Source organism: Scomber scombrus, chromosome 21 (genome assembly GCF_963691925.1).
Source record: "Scomber scombrus chromosome 21, fScoSco1.1, whole genome shotgun sequence".
Classification (NCBI taxonomy): domain Eukaryota; kingdom Metazoa; phylum Chordata; class Actinopteri; order Scombriformes; family Scombridae; genus Scomber; species Scomber scombrus.
In genome coordinates, this window is record NC_084990.1 from 15,622,771 (window position 1) to 15,639,342 (window position 16,572).

General features: G+C 36.6%; 2 protein-coding genes across 5 annotated transcripts; one reads left to right on the forward strand and one right to left on the reverse strand.

The window, feature by feature from the left end:
• The first annotated feature begins 1,922 nt into the window (after positions 1-1,922).
• LOC134003087 (voltage-dependent anion-selective channel protein 2-like) lies at positions 1,923-6,623 on the forward strand. The gene is made up of 9 exons (XM_062442211.1): positions 1,923-2,053; positions 3,350-3,421; positions 3,549-3,598; positions 3,854-4,006; positions 4,105-4,157; positions 4,254-4,481; positions 5,205-5,355; positions 5,640-5,697; positions 5,802-6,623. The coding sequence occupies exons 2-9, from the start codon at positions 3,355-3,357 to the stop codon at positions 5,891-5,893; spliced, it is 852 nt and encodes a 283-aa protein (XP_062298195.1). The 5' UTR covers positions 1,923-2,053; positions 3,350-3,354; the 3' UTR covers positions 5,894-6,623.
• A 91-nt stretch (positions 6,624-6,714) lies between these two features.
• On the reverse strand, positions 6,715-14,095 carry LOC134003088 (catechol O-methyltransferase domain-containing protein 1-like). Of its 4 annotated transcripts, none has more exons than XM_062442213.1 (7): positions 14,012-14,095; positions 12,053-12,171; positions 11,840-11,945; positions 10,753-10,871; positions 8,696-8,750; positions 7,209-7,342; positions 6,715-7,087 (listed from the first exon to the last, which is right to left on the reverse strand). In XM_062442213.1, exons 2-7 carry the CDS (start codon positions 12,149-12,151, stop codon positions 6,935-6,937), a joined length of 666 nt encoding a protein of 221 aa, XP_062298197.1. In that variant the 5' UTR covers positions 12,152-12,171; positions 14,012-14,095; the 3' UTR covers positions 6,715-6,934. The 4 variants fall into 4 exon arrangements, with proteins under 4 accessions (XP_062298197.1, XP_062298199.1, XP_062298198.1 ...); XM_062442215.1 differs by having other exon boundaries at positions 14,016-14,089; XM_062442214.1 differs by having other exon boundaries at positions 14,009-14,075.
• Between the last annotated feature and the right edge of the window lie 2,477 nt (positions 14,096-16,572).

The following is a 16,572-nucleotide window of genomic DNA, read 5'->3' on the forward strand; positions in this document are numbered from 1 at the left end:
TTTCAGATTGGCCTCTACATTTCATTGACTGAAACCTGCCACTGTAGTAGAGATGTTGTTATTGATTTGGTCATTGCAGCATGTTAGAAACACTATTCAAAATGGAGTTTACAGGTTACGACACATCTGTTCACTGAGAGATGCTGTTGTGTTGTTATGCTCCTTCCTTTATACATGTTTCATGTCTCATTCGGTCATTTCCATCATTAAAGAGCTGAAATCAAAGACCAATTTCTCATCTTTTTTTCACTAAATGCACAACCAAATATTTTATGTATGGTATATAAACATGGATACTGTGCAGCATTGTCAACATGGGAAGCTAATGTAAAATCACAAACCACTGATGGTGAGCAGACATTCTACTATAGACAATTACATTTTTTTTTTAAAAGACAAATAAACAAAAGTCAAAGCTATTGTTCATATAAACTATAAATGTATTATCATATTTTAACAGCAGTCTTATTTTTCAATATTGAACCAACCCTAGTGTCCATCACATTAAACAGGACCATCCTGGGCTATTTTTGAAAGATGGAGTTCGTTTCACCCTAATGGGGGAAATTAACGTAAAATTACCCTGAAGTTCCTGCAGTGGAAACGCGCCTTATATGTTATATAGTAGTATATGCAAATCAACAAATGTATCAAATATGATATAGTATTTTTTTTTTTTTTTGACAGATTAGTCACACAGAAACGTATCACAGCACTTGATTCTCTTAGTGTATGATATCAGTGAACATATAGCTTTTGCTGCACATTGACTCCTCTCCTCCCATCCTGAGGGTCGGAAAGATAGATAAACTCATTATATATATATTTTTTCATGGATTTATATTTTCATTCCAGTTCATAAATAAAAGATAGAAAAATATAAAAGGTATAAATAAAATATAATAATTTCAATTGACAGAAAGAAAAAAAGGTATGTACTAAAGAAATAAATAAAAAGTAAATGACAGACATCTTCAATTTAAAAACATTCTGAATAGATTTTAATAACAGATAAACTTTATTTTTTATATATTATAGTCACTCAAAATAATATTTTATTTCAATTTTAAATAACTTAAATGATGGGGTTGTTTTTGATATTTTGGCTTTGTGGATATGAGATTTACCTAACGAATCTAAAAGGTTTGTAATGCTACAAATATTGATATTTTTATACATAAAACAGGAAATAATACTCTCTCCCCATACAGACTTATGTTTAGATTTTTCCCCTATGATTATGTACTTTTATTTTGTTTATTATTTTTATTTTTGTCATGTTATCTTGTCCTGTTTCTAATTGCAAATGTTGTTTGTCGAGATGTATACAATGAGTCTACAAGCTTAAATGGAAATGTATATGTACACATATACTTTTATTGGCTATAGGCTTGTAATGTTTCATATGCAAGTTAAAGGTTCCTCCAAGGAGTTTTGTAAATTGAAATGTGAAATAAAGTTTAACATAAATAAATAAATAAATAAATAATGTTTTGATTTTTTTTCAAAACAACCCAAAAACTCTCCAAATCCTTCACTCATGGATGTATTTTTTAATTTATATTTTTTAAAGGATGTATTTATTTATTTATTTCATGGATGGTTTTTTCCCCCTCCATGGCTGTATTTATTTTTTTTTCATGGATGTATTATATGAATGGGATCTAAAAGTAAAACGTCATATTAACACACCGGTTACCATGGTGATTTAGAGATCTTCCAGTTGCCGGTGTGTACTCGGACGAATTTAGTATACAAACTTTGCCTTTGGCGAATGACAAGCGTAACGTTTAAATAGTCTTCTCTCTTATTAAACAGTAGAATAAAAACTTCACTTTATCGACAGAGAGTAACGAAATTATTCTCTCGCTCCGATTTTAGACGGGCACGAAATAAACAGCTATACGGTCTTTGAGGTCCTGCGGCGCCGAGGTCAGGAGGGTGTTTTCTCGGTGTCTCCTCCATATCGTCCTACACCGGTCTCTGCTGCTTTACTCACCGCTATACCTCTATCACAAGTTGACAACAACACCACTTACAACAACAATCCTAGGTAAGTAGTGAACCGTGTAATTATGGAGGTTGTTAACTGTATATTTTGTTGGAATGTCACCGAGCAAAAATGGCTATCAAACGTCTCATTTGCTAGCTTAAAAAAACCCGCCCCATACCACCCTCGTGTGTTCAAACTCCCTCAAAATAATGCAGCAGTTACTGTGTAATATTACTTAAGTCATCGGCAAAGTTCACGCCTGTTTGAATGAATAAAACAACTAAACATAAAACCAAATAAAATGATATTCTTAACTGCGTATGCGTATATTTAGTAGAAAAAAATCCCTCCAGGTTCAGATAATTCATTCTATAAACGCTTCGTCAACTGTATTCATAGTGAATAATAATAATAATTGTAAAGACCCACATTAAAAGTGTTTTTTCAATGTATGATGTCACACGTTCAGCACTTAACTGTCACCGATTCATTTACCCTGGACTGATAATGTTCCTGTTACTGTTGAGCAGACAGCGGTGTCTCAATCTCTTGCTTCCGACGTCTAACAGTTAACCTTGAGGAGACGTGCCAGCAGAAACCGAGAGTAATGGAGACCGTGTGACTTAAGTGTGCCAGTGACCACACATAATAATAATGATAAGTGGTGGGAATATTAGCAAATATTGCAGTCAGTTCGCTCAACTGTTTAACTGTACTGTAAAGTTTTATTCTATATCTTGATTTAAAGTCTAATTCACACTGCAAGGAATACAAGTCTTGTGGGGAAATACAGTCTTGTTTTTTCTTTTACCATTATATCTTTGTTGTTGATCCAAAACCACACATACAAATTTATTGACTTGATGTGAACTTCTGCTTTTGCCCTTTAAAAGCTTCACCAGCTTGCAGATGCATATTTTCTTGACTTGTCTTCACACATATTTACTTTTAATCGGCTAGTGATATATTTTGAAACATGCATTTTTTTAGTATGATAATCTTCAACCTTTAAAGGACCAGTCTGTAAGATTTAGTGGCATCTAGCATTGATCCCTCCTGTATAGTCAGCAGCGCTTGGTTTGTCCGTTCTGAGCTACTGTAGAAACATGGTGGTGCAACATGGTGACCTCCATGGAAGAGGATCCGCTCTGTATGTAGATATAAAGGGCCCAATCTAAAGTAATGAAAAGACTCATTCTTATTTTAAGGTGAATATTAATTAAAATATGTTTATGAATATTATATTGAATTTTTGCCACATCCCTTCCACTAGATGCAACTAAATCTTCTACACTGGTCCTTGAAGATATGTCATCATGTCATGATTTACACTCTGAAGTTTTATTTTTGTGACAGGCATAATGGCAGTTCCACCAACATACGGAGACCTTGGAAAATCAGCAAAGGACATCTTCAATAAGGGATATGGTAACTGGAAGCAAGTTAAAAGACAGTTTTATAAGTGTGTTTTTATTCATCCTCAGAGGACAGGATGGAGGTCTCAAAGGCATTATCCAACCCAGTATTTAGTTTCTCACTGTTACTATCCTTGCAGGTTTTGGGCTGGTTAAGCTTGATGTGAAGACAAAGTCTGCAAGCGGAGTGGTGAGTTTAGTTGTTAATATTAGCTGTAAATATACAGCACAAAATAGCAGATAATATCAGCTCATTGTACTTTATCAAAATATCTTGTTTGTAATTCTTCACAATCCTTATCAAAAATGTCTATTCATTACATGTGTTTATGTTTAAAAACAAAAATCAGCTGATATATTATTCGATTTCTTTAAAAACTCTCAAATATCAACGTGAGCACATAGTGGATGATTTTCATCAACCTGTTATATTGTTGTCATTTAGGAATTTAAGACATCCGGCTCATCCAATGTAGACACCAGCAAGGTCACTGGAACTCTGGAAACTAAGTACAAGTGGTCCGAGTATGGCCTGACGTTCACAGAGAAGTGGACCACAGAAAACACACTTGGGACAGAAGTCTGTGTCGAGGATCAGGTAAATTAAAAAAAAACTCATGTCATGCTGCTGATTATCCTGCCAGTGACACAGCCCCATATTAAGTGTGCGTGACGGAATTGTTTTCTTTTATTTAGATCACTAAAGGGCTGAAACTTACTTTTGACACTACATTTTCACCAAATACTGGGTATGCCACAGAAAACAATATCACTTACAAAATGAGTGCTCTGAAATAATTGATCTAAAAATACATTCTCATTTTAATTTTCTCCTTTTTTCACAGCAAGAAGAGTGGCAAAGTCAAGACAGCTTATAAAAGGGAATACGTTAACGCTGGTGTTGATGTAGATTTAGATTTTGCTGGTCCTACCATCCACGCAGCAGCAGTGGCTGGCTATGAGGGATGGCTGGCTGGCTACCAGATGACCTTTGACACAGCCAAATCCAAGATGTCCCAGAGCAACTTTGCTGTTGGCTACAAGACTGGAGACTTCCAGCTTCACACCAATGTGTACGTTTTGACATAAAACAGATATTTAAACCAAGCAGCATACCTTAAAGGATAGGACTATGTCTCACATCTGACTTAAAACAATAGTCAGGTGCCCAGATGAACTTTGAAATTGTGTTTCCTTGCAGTAATCATCCCTCCTGTTCAAACTAGCCATTAAAGTATCCTGTCTGAATGTACTTATAATGTAAGTGATGGGGGCCGAAATTCAAGTCTCCTTCTGTGCAAAAATGTATTTAAAAGTTTATCTGCTACAAAGCTTTTAAGCTTTTATCAAGTAGATCAAGTTTCACCGCAGCTCAACATGGAAACACAAAGAAGGAATTTGATGCTAAAAAGACTGAATGTGGCAGATGTCCACTGACTAACCAAATGACTAACTCAGACTGCTGAAGCCTCATAGAAGCTTCAGGTAAACTTTTAAATGTATTTTTTCACAAAGTGACTTTGTGGACATAATGTGGATTTTGGCCTCCATCACTTTCACTGAAAGCACACTTGAAGGTGATATTTTAATAGTCAGTATGAACAGGAGGAATGATTCCAGCAAGGAAAACCTCTGTCAGTGTTAATATGGACACCTGACTTAATATAAATGGTCACTCTCATTTAACTGCAGAATTAAACCAATACTGTAAAATCTCAAAAACTGATCTATTTCTCCTCCGCAAGTGATGAAAGAAAATTGACGTGAAGTTGTTGTGCCTATTTTCTTTTTTTCAGAAATGATGGATCAGAGTTTGGTGGATCCATTTACCAGAAGGTCAACGACCAACTGGAGACTGCTGTGAATCTTGCCTGGACAGCAGGCAGCAACGGCACTCGCTTTGGAATTGGTGCTAAATACCAGTTAGACTCCAGTGCCTCCATATCGGTAAGTGTCTTTTTACTTATCCTATAAAGAGGTTATGTTGTTTTTATTTGTTTGTCAGAGGGATAGCTTAAAAAGATATCGGATGAAATTTCAGGGAGAACCATCTTTAATTCCTTGACCATGAACTTTGACGCAGATCTAGATGCAGATTGACAATTTCTGGATATTTCTTTCTGATCCATTTCTGTAATTAAAACAACACTTTTGGAGATGTGTACAGCCTTGGTTGAGGTTTGCTTTCTTTGAGTGCGTTCATGTCAAATTATTGAATGCCTTTTCTTCAGGCTAAGGTGAATAACTCCAGCTTGGTAGGAATTGGATACACCCAGACTCTTCGGCCTGGTAAGAACCATTTCTTCTTCATGATACAACTCAACACAATTACAAACATCATTGACTTAATTTCCAGTAACTTTTAAAAAAATGTATTGAATTTTTCATTACAGGCATGAAACTATCCCTGTCGGCACTGGTGGATGGAAAGAATATCAATGCTGGTGGTCACAAACTTGGTCTTGGGCTGGAGTTGGAGGCATGAGTATCTGATTCACCATTTCACTAGAAGAGGAATATCAGTTGAATCTAGCACTGATTCTTCCTGTCTGGTCAGCAGCAGATGTTGTAAAGAAATGAAGCCAAAAAACAACAAAATACCCCCAGTTCTTGAGCACTACTAGGATGGAAACCTTTCCTCCACCAGCCTCCCTTTGCTGTAGCTACAATAGCTAGTCAACTTCAGTCATACATATTAATAAATCATTTGCTCCTTCTGCCTATTTATCCTGCATTGATAAAAACCATGTTGAATGTTGGCTTCTTCAGTTCGACAATCCAGGAATAGTTCCAAAATCACAAAACCTTGTTATCTTGCTAAAGTGTGATGATGTAGAATGTAAATCTAAGCTGTTATTTTGCACAGTAGAGTATACCTTACCTTTATTTAAGCTCTTCCTCTGTTTTAATTGCACATTTTATTTATATTTTGGAAGTGATGTTTCTGCCTGTTGGGAGGATTACTCCAACTCTCTTGGCTTGTCTTCACTTATCTTTGTGGAAAAGCTTAATTATGCTGTGTGGTGAGTTTCAGACTCCTACCCTAAATACTTGCTTCTAGGTTGCTAGATGGATTTTATTTTTCTGTGTGATTTGAGTGAAAGAATATCTGACTGAATCATCCACCTTTCTTCCCATTTGAGGACTGTAACACTTATCAGGAACTTGTTTGGCGTGTGTCAACCTTTGCAATAAAGTCTTGAAGTCAACCTTTATTCTTGCCTGGAATATGAGTATTATATGTACTTGGACGTCATGGAGAAAATAATAAAAATAGTTTGGTTAAATAACGATGAAATACAAAAATAAGTTTAGTTTTTTTTAATCAAATTTCACCCAAATGTTGCAATTAGTCTTGTAACTGGAAATGAGCTATTATTGCAGAAAGATACAATTCCATTATTCCCACATTAACCTGCATTTGTAGTACTTTAGTTTCCATCACATACTCCATGTTATAATAGACCTTCAGGTAACAGTGACCCAGTGTTGCACTACGAGTTATTGCTCTTATTAGGCACCTTTTTTATAGTTTAATAGCCAGTGTCAGCCCATCTCCCACAGTTAACATGCTCAGATTGATCCGAACATCTCTGTGTAACTTCTTGTTGAGCTTGTCAATGGCAACAGTATCAGGGTCGTCAGGGGAAGGATTCACCACTTTACCGCCCCACAGCACCTGCAGGGCCACAAACAAGGATTTAAAATCGTATGTGCTTCAAGTGATGACTGCATTAATGTGTAAAATATCAAATTGCAAGAACTCGAAATAAAAAATATGTCCAGGGTAAAGCCCTTACATTGTCAATTGCAATGACGCCCCCTTTCCTTAACAGCTGCAGACACTTCTCAAAGTAGTTGTCATAGTTGACTTTGTCTGCATCAATGAAGGCAAAGTCAAATGTTTCAGCTTCGCCAGCAGCAAGGAGATCATCTGAAAGCAACAAGAGGAGACAAGTAAATTACACTAAAGGTTATATGCAGCATCACCAACACTGTACTTTGTATCTCCAGAACAACAAATTTCACACTGCTGGATAAGAAACTCATCTGCCCTGCACATCTTTTAAATGGCTGATTAAGTATAATCACTTTCAAACTTTCCAAATTAACAATAAAGATATTTGTACTGCATTCGAAGAGTAAATATCTTCTTTGGTGCTATAACATCATGTTTTAAATGCTTTAATTAAATGTATTGGTAATACGTGGGTAGGCCTTCCACTAACTCTGTATACTCAACATAGTAAAAATAAATAAATACAAATTATAATTAAATAAATACATTTTAGTTCACATAGGGCCACGTGATTCTGATGACTGATTAACCATTGGTTCACGTGACATCATCTCGTATTGGTTTTGCGGGGGAAATTTGATTCAAGAAAGACTCGAGACCGACTTCAAATGCTAAAAAAAACTACGTTGTATTCAGTAAATTTAGAAATAATCAACACTCAGTTGTTATATCACTGTCGAAGGACAAAGAGAAGACGAGCAACTGGATGTCTTTGGTGGGCCACCTGAAATCTATCCAGGTACCAACACTTTGGATTTAACATTATAACATTAGTCGCCATTGTGTATATCAGGTATCTTAAATCTTTAAGGTAAAACAAATAGTTTGGCTGTGTCTCTGTGCGTCTGAGCTCATTAGCTTGGTTGTGAACGCTGACTGGACCTTGTAGAGGTTTTAAACGCAGCTGCATGCTAACGCTAACTGTGTGGAGTGGTACTTAAACATGTGTTTCAACTAGGGTTGCGTGATGTAGACAAAATCAGATATCACAATATTTCTGACCATATACCTCGATATTGATATTGCAACAGTATTGTGGTGACGACCGAATCCTATGTGTCACCTGACAGACATGTCATTGTGCATGCAGGGACAACTTGTGCTGATATATTATTTAATACATGGTTGCTATGACTTTTCATAAAATAATATGGCGAACGATTTAACTTTAGTTTAATGGTCTTAGCGTCAGAAATCGGCCCTTATGATGAACTCTATGACCTTTAACCTCAGTAAAAACCATGTATGCAGCAGGATTATCATAAATTTGAGATACAGTGACCCCTAGTGGCATGTAGCTGATTTTTGGTTTTGGACTACATAAACCACAACTGCACTAAGCTGCAGCTTCTGTGGACTAACATAACATAATGTTGTTCTAGACAATGCAGGTTAATACCCATCTTACACCTTAAATGTCAGCTAAGGTTAAGGCCAAAGAAATCGTCCTGTCAAATTTTAATCATGAAACCAGATGTATTACTGTACCCAGAGTTTTCAACGCTGGCTGAATGCGCAGATCAATTTTCTTCTCAACTCCAGCCTATGAACAAAAAGAAACAGGATGACATACATATACAATGGGGGAAATAATTATTCAACATATCAACATATTTCTAGAGCAGCTATTCCTATGGAATTAACAGCAGACATTGGTATTAACTTAATAAGGCAATAAGGCATATTATTATGTACATTAAATTGGAGTGACTCAGGAAAAAAGTATTGAACACAGTAAGAAAAATCACTAAACCAGGCGATTCCACTTATTAGTCTTCTTACCTGTGCTGAAAAGTATCAGCAGGGTCAGTGCATGTGGCTATTAATACTTCCACTCTTTAAAACAGGATTAACCATCTGTGAATGCATAGTTTGTTACCAAGCTGCCACACAAGAACCATCTCGTGATGAGTAGAGGCTAAGAGATCCCCCAAGGCCTCCGCAACAAGATTGTTGAGCAACATATGATTGGCTTAAAGGTTACTGACTAAACATTACCAGAAGCATGACTGGGGCCTTTATCTGCAAGACAAGGAAGCATGTCTCCACCATCAACTGACCATGCATGTGAGCTCCTTGCAAGACTGCTGACCAAACAGTGAGAAAATCAGTCAGAAGAGTAACCCAAGATCAAAGGACTACTCGGAGAGAAGCAGGTACAATTGTCAGAGAAAACAATAGCCAATGCCAAGCCAACTATAACTAGAGTAAATTAAAATAATTCAGATGACTAAAATATGACTTCAAAAAAATGGCAGTTTAGTCAAAAGACTATGACTGTAACTAAAACAAAATTTGCTGCCAGAATCATTTAGAGAGTTTTTGGCAATAACACTACAGATCATGATTAGAGGAGAATTGGCTCTGCACATGACCCTAAAAACCCCAAACCTACTGTGAAGAGATGAAAGCATTATGGTACAGGGTTGTTTCTCTTCTCTTGGTACTGGCAGAATTCAGATGTTGATGGGAAGATCAATGGAGTCATGTATCAGGATATTTTTGAGAAGAATTTGTTGCCATCCATCAGAACAATGAGGATGAGACACGGATTGACCTTCCAACAGGACAACGATCCAAAACATACTGCAAAGGAGTCTCTTAACTTGTTCCAGAGAAAGAAGATAAAGGTGTAGGAATGACCCAGTCAATCACCTGACTTGAATTCAACAGAAAATCTGTGGAAGGAGCTGAAGATTAGATTGACAAGTGGCCCCCCTGGAAACTTCAACGTTTGAAGACTGTCTGCTGAGATAAATGGGCCAAAATGCCCCCTGGGCACTGTGAGAGACCTACGTCTTCATACAGGAAATGCCTTGAAACTGTCATTGCAAACAAAGGCTTCACCACCAGGTAAATACTTCAGTTAGCGTGTTCAATACTTTTCCCCCATGTCATTCCCATTTAATGCAAATAACATTTTCTGATAGATAGCACTGTTATGATTTCTTAAGCTGTGCTGCGTTAATGAATTAATACTAATGTTTGTTTTTTATTGCATGTGCACTGGAAATATGTTAACGGAAAAACATGTTACTTATTTATCCCACCAGACATGCGTAGCAGTATATGAGTGTATTTGCATGCATGATAATCTATTTATCCTGTTTTTAAGTCAGTTATGCAAACATAATGGTTACAATAACCCAGTTTTACTCTTTTCTAGACAATACTGGGTCAAAATCAGATGTTGATTAATTACTTATGGATTGTCAAAATTTTAAAATGTTCTGTAATATCAGTCAATATTTTAATCAACTAATCTTATCAGGCAGGTGTTGTGTTTTTCAGTGTGCTGCCTCCTTTGCCAAACTGGTACAGTAGTCGTCTTTTATCAGACAAAAGACGAACAGACACTAAGTCTGCTCCACATGCAGATGCACAGACTACAGTACGTCTATTACCTGTGGTGCATGAAAATCCTCTGCAATGATCAGCACTTGGCAGTGTGGGAATAATACAGGAATATTACACAACTTATACTGAACCCCAAGGTAACACATATAGTGAGTTGACTAATAATAAAACACACATGTAAATTGTACCTCTTTCCAGAAGGGTTTGCCGATGTTGGGGTAGTCATCTGTGATATCACATGCCACCACGACACCATCATCGGGCAAAGCCAGCGCCATGCTCAAAGTGTTGTAACCTGTATATACACCTGCAAATGCAATGAGAAGGCACTCAGATCAACTCAAACGATGAAAACAGACAGAGAAATGTGTCTTCTTTTTTTTTTTTAAACTTCAAATAGCATTCTGTTTTTGCTCACTGTGTCTTTACATGCAGTCAGGTAATTGGTTTACTGGCAACTCTTTGCAGCGATTAGAATTCTTAAACTTAAACTTAAACTCTAAACCTGGTTTCTGTGAACAGGGAAGGGGATTAGAGACACCGGATTTCCTTGGCTAGATTTCACCTTGAGAGAGATTTCTCAGCCACATACTGCATACATGTACCTGGTTATCTAATGGCCTTTTCACATGTGCCAGCGCATGTGATAGTGTGGTGGCAGGCAGTGACGCAAATTCAAGTTTAAATGATTTTGTCATTTCAATTGTAAAACGAAACATATTTACTCAAGTCAATCTGTTGATTAACCAATTTATCAAGAAGAACTAATCACTTAGTGGATAACATATCAGAAATTCAGTGTCTTTAAATTGCTTGCTCTGTTAGATCAAGAGTCTACACCCTGAACATATTTACTTTACTCTGTTATAAAACAGAAGAAAGCAGAAAAATATTCAGATGGAGAAGCTGAAATAAAACAATTTTTGGCAGTTTTTGGCTCAAAAACAAATAACTGAATAACCTATTTGTAAAATGTATACTCATTCGCATGATAATAAAAATCTGTGATGTTTCACTACAGGGTTTCCTCGCTGTCAGTCCAAATGATAAAAAAAAAAAAACACACACTTGAAAGTTGCCATGTTTCAGAACAATTTCTTTTGGAGAGTAGTCTGTTTACTGACCTGCTGCATGTTAAAATAGATCTTATATTAACTAAGTAACTAGAGTGCATTTTAAGTTACTGAGTGTCTTAATAGGTAAAGGATTGTCAGGAGTCTCAACTGTGACAAAAGTGCTTCAGAGACTGAATATGATATTAAAATCCAACATTACCAATCTCTAATGCCTTCTTGGTCTTTATTAGTTTTGCCAGATTGGCCATGAACTGCGACTGCTCACAGGCGACCATCATGATGTTCCAGGAGTGTTCCATTGTCCTCTGAAAGCAATGAGCGGAAACCAGTTGCTTAATTGTCACAAATTACACTGTGAGACATGATTACTTCCTATGATATCTGTTGCTTTATTGTGCCAGAGCACGCTTACCAGTCTGAGTTCTTTCAGGACCGGATGCTCCCTCATGGAATGATTGAGGACGTACTGCATCAGTGGGTCATCCCCACAGTGACTTTTGATGATACTCATTCTGGAAGACTTCTTTTTCCCTGAGGGCGAAAATTACAAAGAAACAATTACAAAGATCATAAGAGCATCATGACATCATGGGACCAACAGTACCATCCAGATTAAATCTAAATCTGGTCTAGTTGATGTATTTATAGATATTGATCAGATAAAACTGTAAGGATTTCTTGGAGAAATTTAATTATCGCACCGGCAGCAACAGATCCAGATAAAGGAATGAATACTGGAAATTGTAAGACAATATAGCTTGACATCCTGAGAGCAACCCAAATCTGGACCACAGATTCATGTGACATTAGTATAGTACGTTCTGGCCTTCATGTGCACCATATAGTTTCTAATGTTTACAGAGTAGTGCATACAACAAACCAGAATTTTCTTTCTCGCTGATATTAATGTGGATTTCAAAGGATTTGCAGTTTTGTGTTTATGTGCGTCAGTAGAAGCCTGCATATAGAAGAAGGGGAAATTAAATGAGAATTAGAGGACTTAGTACTGGGAAGTCTCCACATTTTTATCTACAGTATGTAAACATGACTATGTAAATATTAGCCAGTGTGTTTACATTATATAACACTAAATGAGGTATAAAAAAAAATAATACTGACATGATTCAGCATGTTTTTAATTTTGACTATTACTAAATATATTTGTGTTAATTCCTTTAATAATGTTTTCTTAGTCTACTGAGTCACTGAAACCACGCAATACTCTGATAATACTCAGGACTTTGCTGTCTGAGCTGCTGCATTATGCAATTCCAGCTGAAGAAACACTGTATGTTGTGTTATATGGACCTGTGTTTGCAATAAAGTTTATTATTATAAAGGCTCTTTGAGACAACAAATCAATCTAAATATGTGTCGCATTCACAGTCTCTGATATTCATTCAAAGTCTAAGGTGTGATTTTTCTATGAATGTTTAGTTAATTCACATTATTGTGATGTAAAGCATAGCTACTTAGTCCTTCAGTTGCATTGTTACTTTAACCCAAAAATTGGAATATTTCCAGTATTAGAAAGAAAGCCATGATAATGACAGTATGTTATTGTCCTACACAAGCGACACGTTAAATTTTCAAATGTTACCATAAAAAAACAACAACATTTTAAATCGTTGGAGATTTGTGAAAAGGGCCAATCTAATGTTTCCCCTCTGCCAAGACCATATAAATCCGAGTCTACACCTGGGACAGATCTCCATATAAAGCTTAGAGACTGTTGAGTTTTTTCCTCTGTGAAATCAGTATTTGGATTAAACTAACACGAGTCTACTCAGTCACACTGCCCTCTGTAGTAGCGACCGTATAAAGCTTTGCAATCAAATCTCAAAGCCATAAACGCCTGCGCTCTTACCGAAGACGTAACCTGCGATAAAAATCACTCCCAGGGTGATGGATCCGGCCAGGGCCTCTTTGGAAATATTTCGGAAAGTCATTATCAAGAAAGCACCCTTACAGTACCATTTGATTGAAAAGCACTGACCCCACTTTGAACGTTTCCGTGTCTGCTCAGTGCGCTACCGTAATGCTACGAAGAGAGGAGCAGAGTAACCTGTGCTTGAAGCGACACGGCCATCAAACACTTCTGCTACGATCACATCAGCATACTAGAAGTTTAAGAAACTATCATGTGACTGTCTTTGTGTTTAGCAGCGATGCTACGAGGAAATGTGAAACACGACCTATTTAAAACACCCAACACGCCGATCAAATGGTAAAATACGTTTCGATTTAAATATTATATGCACTTCGTTGACCAAATCATGCAGAAATAATATGTGTCACATCGCTGAGACCTGAGCCGTCGTATAAAAGCCATAACGCTATAAAATGTTGCATCAATAAAGCATCTCACCACGTACTTGGGTTTCTTGATGGTCTGGTGGGTCAGGGAGGGCGACTGAATGAATTCCTGCTCAAACGATGCTTAAAATTTGTGCAGTCAAGTAAAGAGAATGACTGTCATATGACCCACTGCAGCCCTCATGATAGGGCTATAAAACGGACGCCCACTGATGCTGCGTACAAGCTTAGCTCTTGTTTTTTGGGAGGCGTCAGGAATTATTACAAAAATGGTGTTAAGGGGCAACTGAACAGTGGTGGAAGAATTCAAATCTTGTACTTCTGTACAGATTCAAAACTTTATCCTTTCATTAGTAGAAGTCTTAGTATTATCAGCAAAATGTATCGTATCAACAAAGTAAGATTATAGTATTAAGCAGAACTGCCCCAATTCAGTGTTATACTATTTTATATGTTACATAATTGGATTAGTATTACAAATGCTTTACAAACAGCCTTCTCCTCTTGTATTTGGTCAAGGTGGAAATACTTGATGTAATGCAGTTTAGTCCACAACTAATTGTCACAATAGGCTGATAATGTTTTTATATATGAAGTCTGCAAAGTAACTACTAACTACAGCTCTCAGATAAATAAAGTGGAGTAAAAAAGTACAATATTTTCCTCTGTTGTGTGAGAAGTGTAAGTATGTGGTGTGCAAGTGTAACTTGACATAAAATAGAAATTTGCATGTAGAGTTACCCTCAAAATTGTGCAAAAGACTGTACTTAAGTATAAGTAAGTATATTTTATTATATAAAGTTATTATAAATTATACATATGGTGAAGATAACATGGGACTCTTCCTTCTTGGGTGACAGAACAAATTAAATTTGCTGAGGTGACTGAAAATCTGTAATGCAAGTGTTGATACAGAGAGGGGCAGTGTTGTCATTGTAATGAAGCTTAGTAAACATTCTTAGTAGTACAAAATTACTGCTTTATGTTATTATCCCGCCTGCTCTGCACCGAAACACTGCCCAGAAATCATAAAGAGGGATTTTCCTACTACAAAGGTACATTTGAAGTGCATTAGAAATGTATTTTGTGATGACCAGTGAGAATTGGGGCAACCAAAAACTATTTAAATCTAGATATCACCACCTGACTTGTTTTAGAGACAGACTTAAAAAAAATATTTTTAAACCAAATGCGTACAAGTGCCAGTCATATATAATGGTGTTTTTCAGAGATGCAACAATTACTTGGTTAGTCACCATACAATAAATTAATTGCCAACTATTTGATAATTGAATAGTAATTTTAGTATTTTTTATATAATAGATGCAGTTGCATGCATCGAGTGACACTAAAACTTTCCACTGCAAGACAAACTGAATTTTCATTCTGTAAGGTACATGTTTGGCTGCAGGATGATGTATTCAAGTGTAAAGTAAGTCTTCTCTGACTTTATATACTGTATGCCGTTTTCTTCCCATATTCTTTATTTTTGTTGGTTCTAGCATTCAGTATATCCTCATGTGGATTATAATGTTTATCAAACCAGGACTAGTTGTTCATTAATCCAAACACCCAATGTGGTTTGACCCCAGTATCAGTGCAAAAAGAGTAAAAAAAAAAAGCACCTTGACATTAAGCTCCCTGTAAATTTCAGTACAGGTGATGTGGTAAATGCAACTGTATGATCACACTGTTTAATTCATACTTTGTTCTGGCATGGCCACATCACCTCCACACACCCAGAGACACTCTGTTCGTGTACGTGTGTGTGTGGTTGTGTGTTTTATATGGCAGTGTTTACAATTGCCTAAAGGACGTTTGTACCTCCCACTACTTACTACTGCCATGATGAGGGATGTTGCTTGGTTAAATCTGTGTGAGATACATGAGCAGGGGGTCAGAAGTAGATCAGATTATGGACCAGAGGGCTGAGATAACTGCTGTACATATTTGACATTAGGTGGATTATCAGCCCATCAATCAAGGAGAGCATGTAGCTTATTTCTTTATTGTGCCATATTGGAAATGTTTTTCATTGTCTGACACTGGGCAGTTTTTGTGAAAAGCATAACATGTTGTTACAATTAAGCTTTAGTTTTCTAAGAATATATTTGAATGATAATTTGGCAAACCAAGAGGACCTTTGTCTCCTCCTCCTGGCTGTGAGAATAATTACAAAAACACTGTCAACTTGTGATTACGTCATAGGCTCTGCTGTAGTTGATTGTATCGCTGTTGCAGTTGTAAAGCAGTGGATTCATTTTTTTTGAAAGTCACACAGCCCCTGTAAAATGACTTGTTTCACTATTAGAATTCGATCCATTCAGTCTGATAACATTTGTAAAGTCTAGGAGAGCATCATGATTAATTTTTTTATTTATTTTTATCCCTATTCAAGTTAGCAGAGGGTTAACCTGAAGTTATCTGCCAATAGAGCATGCACAGTATGCATTCATCCGGCCAGTGCAGGAATGTCACCACCAACATAGGATTTAATAACTCTGTTGCTCTGTATGAATTACAGAGAGATTTAACTTGTTTAAGCTGGATATGCTTAATCAGCATTGTGTAAACTCGTTTGGCAAGAGATTGAATGTACCAGACGCTCATTTATAT

Coding starts and splice junctions, on each gene's coding strand:
- LOC134003088 (XM_062442212.1), bottom strand. CDS start 13,589: ATGACTTTCCGAAATATTTCCAAAGAGGCCCTGGCCGGATCCATCACC. Junction 12,172..13,507: donor TATCGCAGGTTACGTCTTCG/GTAAGAGCGCAG, acceptor TTTCGCCCTCAG/GGAAAAAGAAGTCTTCCAGA. Junction 11,946..12,052: donor TCCTGAAAGAACTCAGACTG/GTAAGCGTGCTC, acceptor CATTGCTTTCAG/AGGACAATGGAACACTCCTG.
- LOC134003087 (XM_062442211.1), top strand. CDS start 3,355: ATGGCAGTTCCACCAACATACGGAGACCTTGGAAAATCAGCAAAGGAC. Junction 4,482..5,204: donor TTCCAGCTTCACACCAATGT/GTACGTTTTGAC, acceptor TCTTTTTTTCAG/AAATGATGGATCAGAGTTTG. Junction 5,356..5,639: donor ACTCCAGTGCCTCCATATCG/GTAAGTGTCTTT, acceptor CCTTTTCTTCAG/GCTAAGGTGAATAACTCCAG.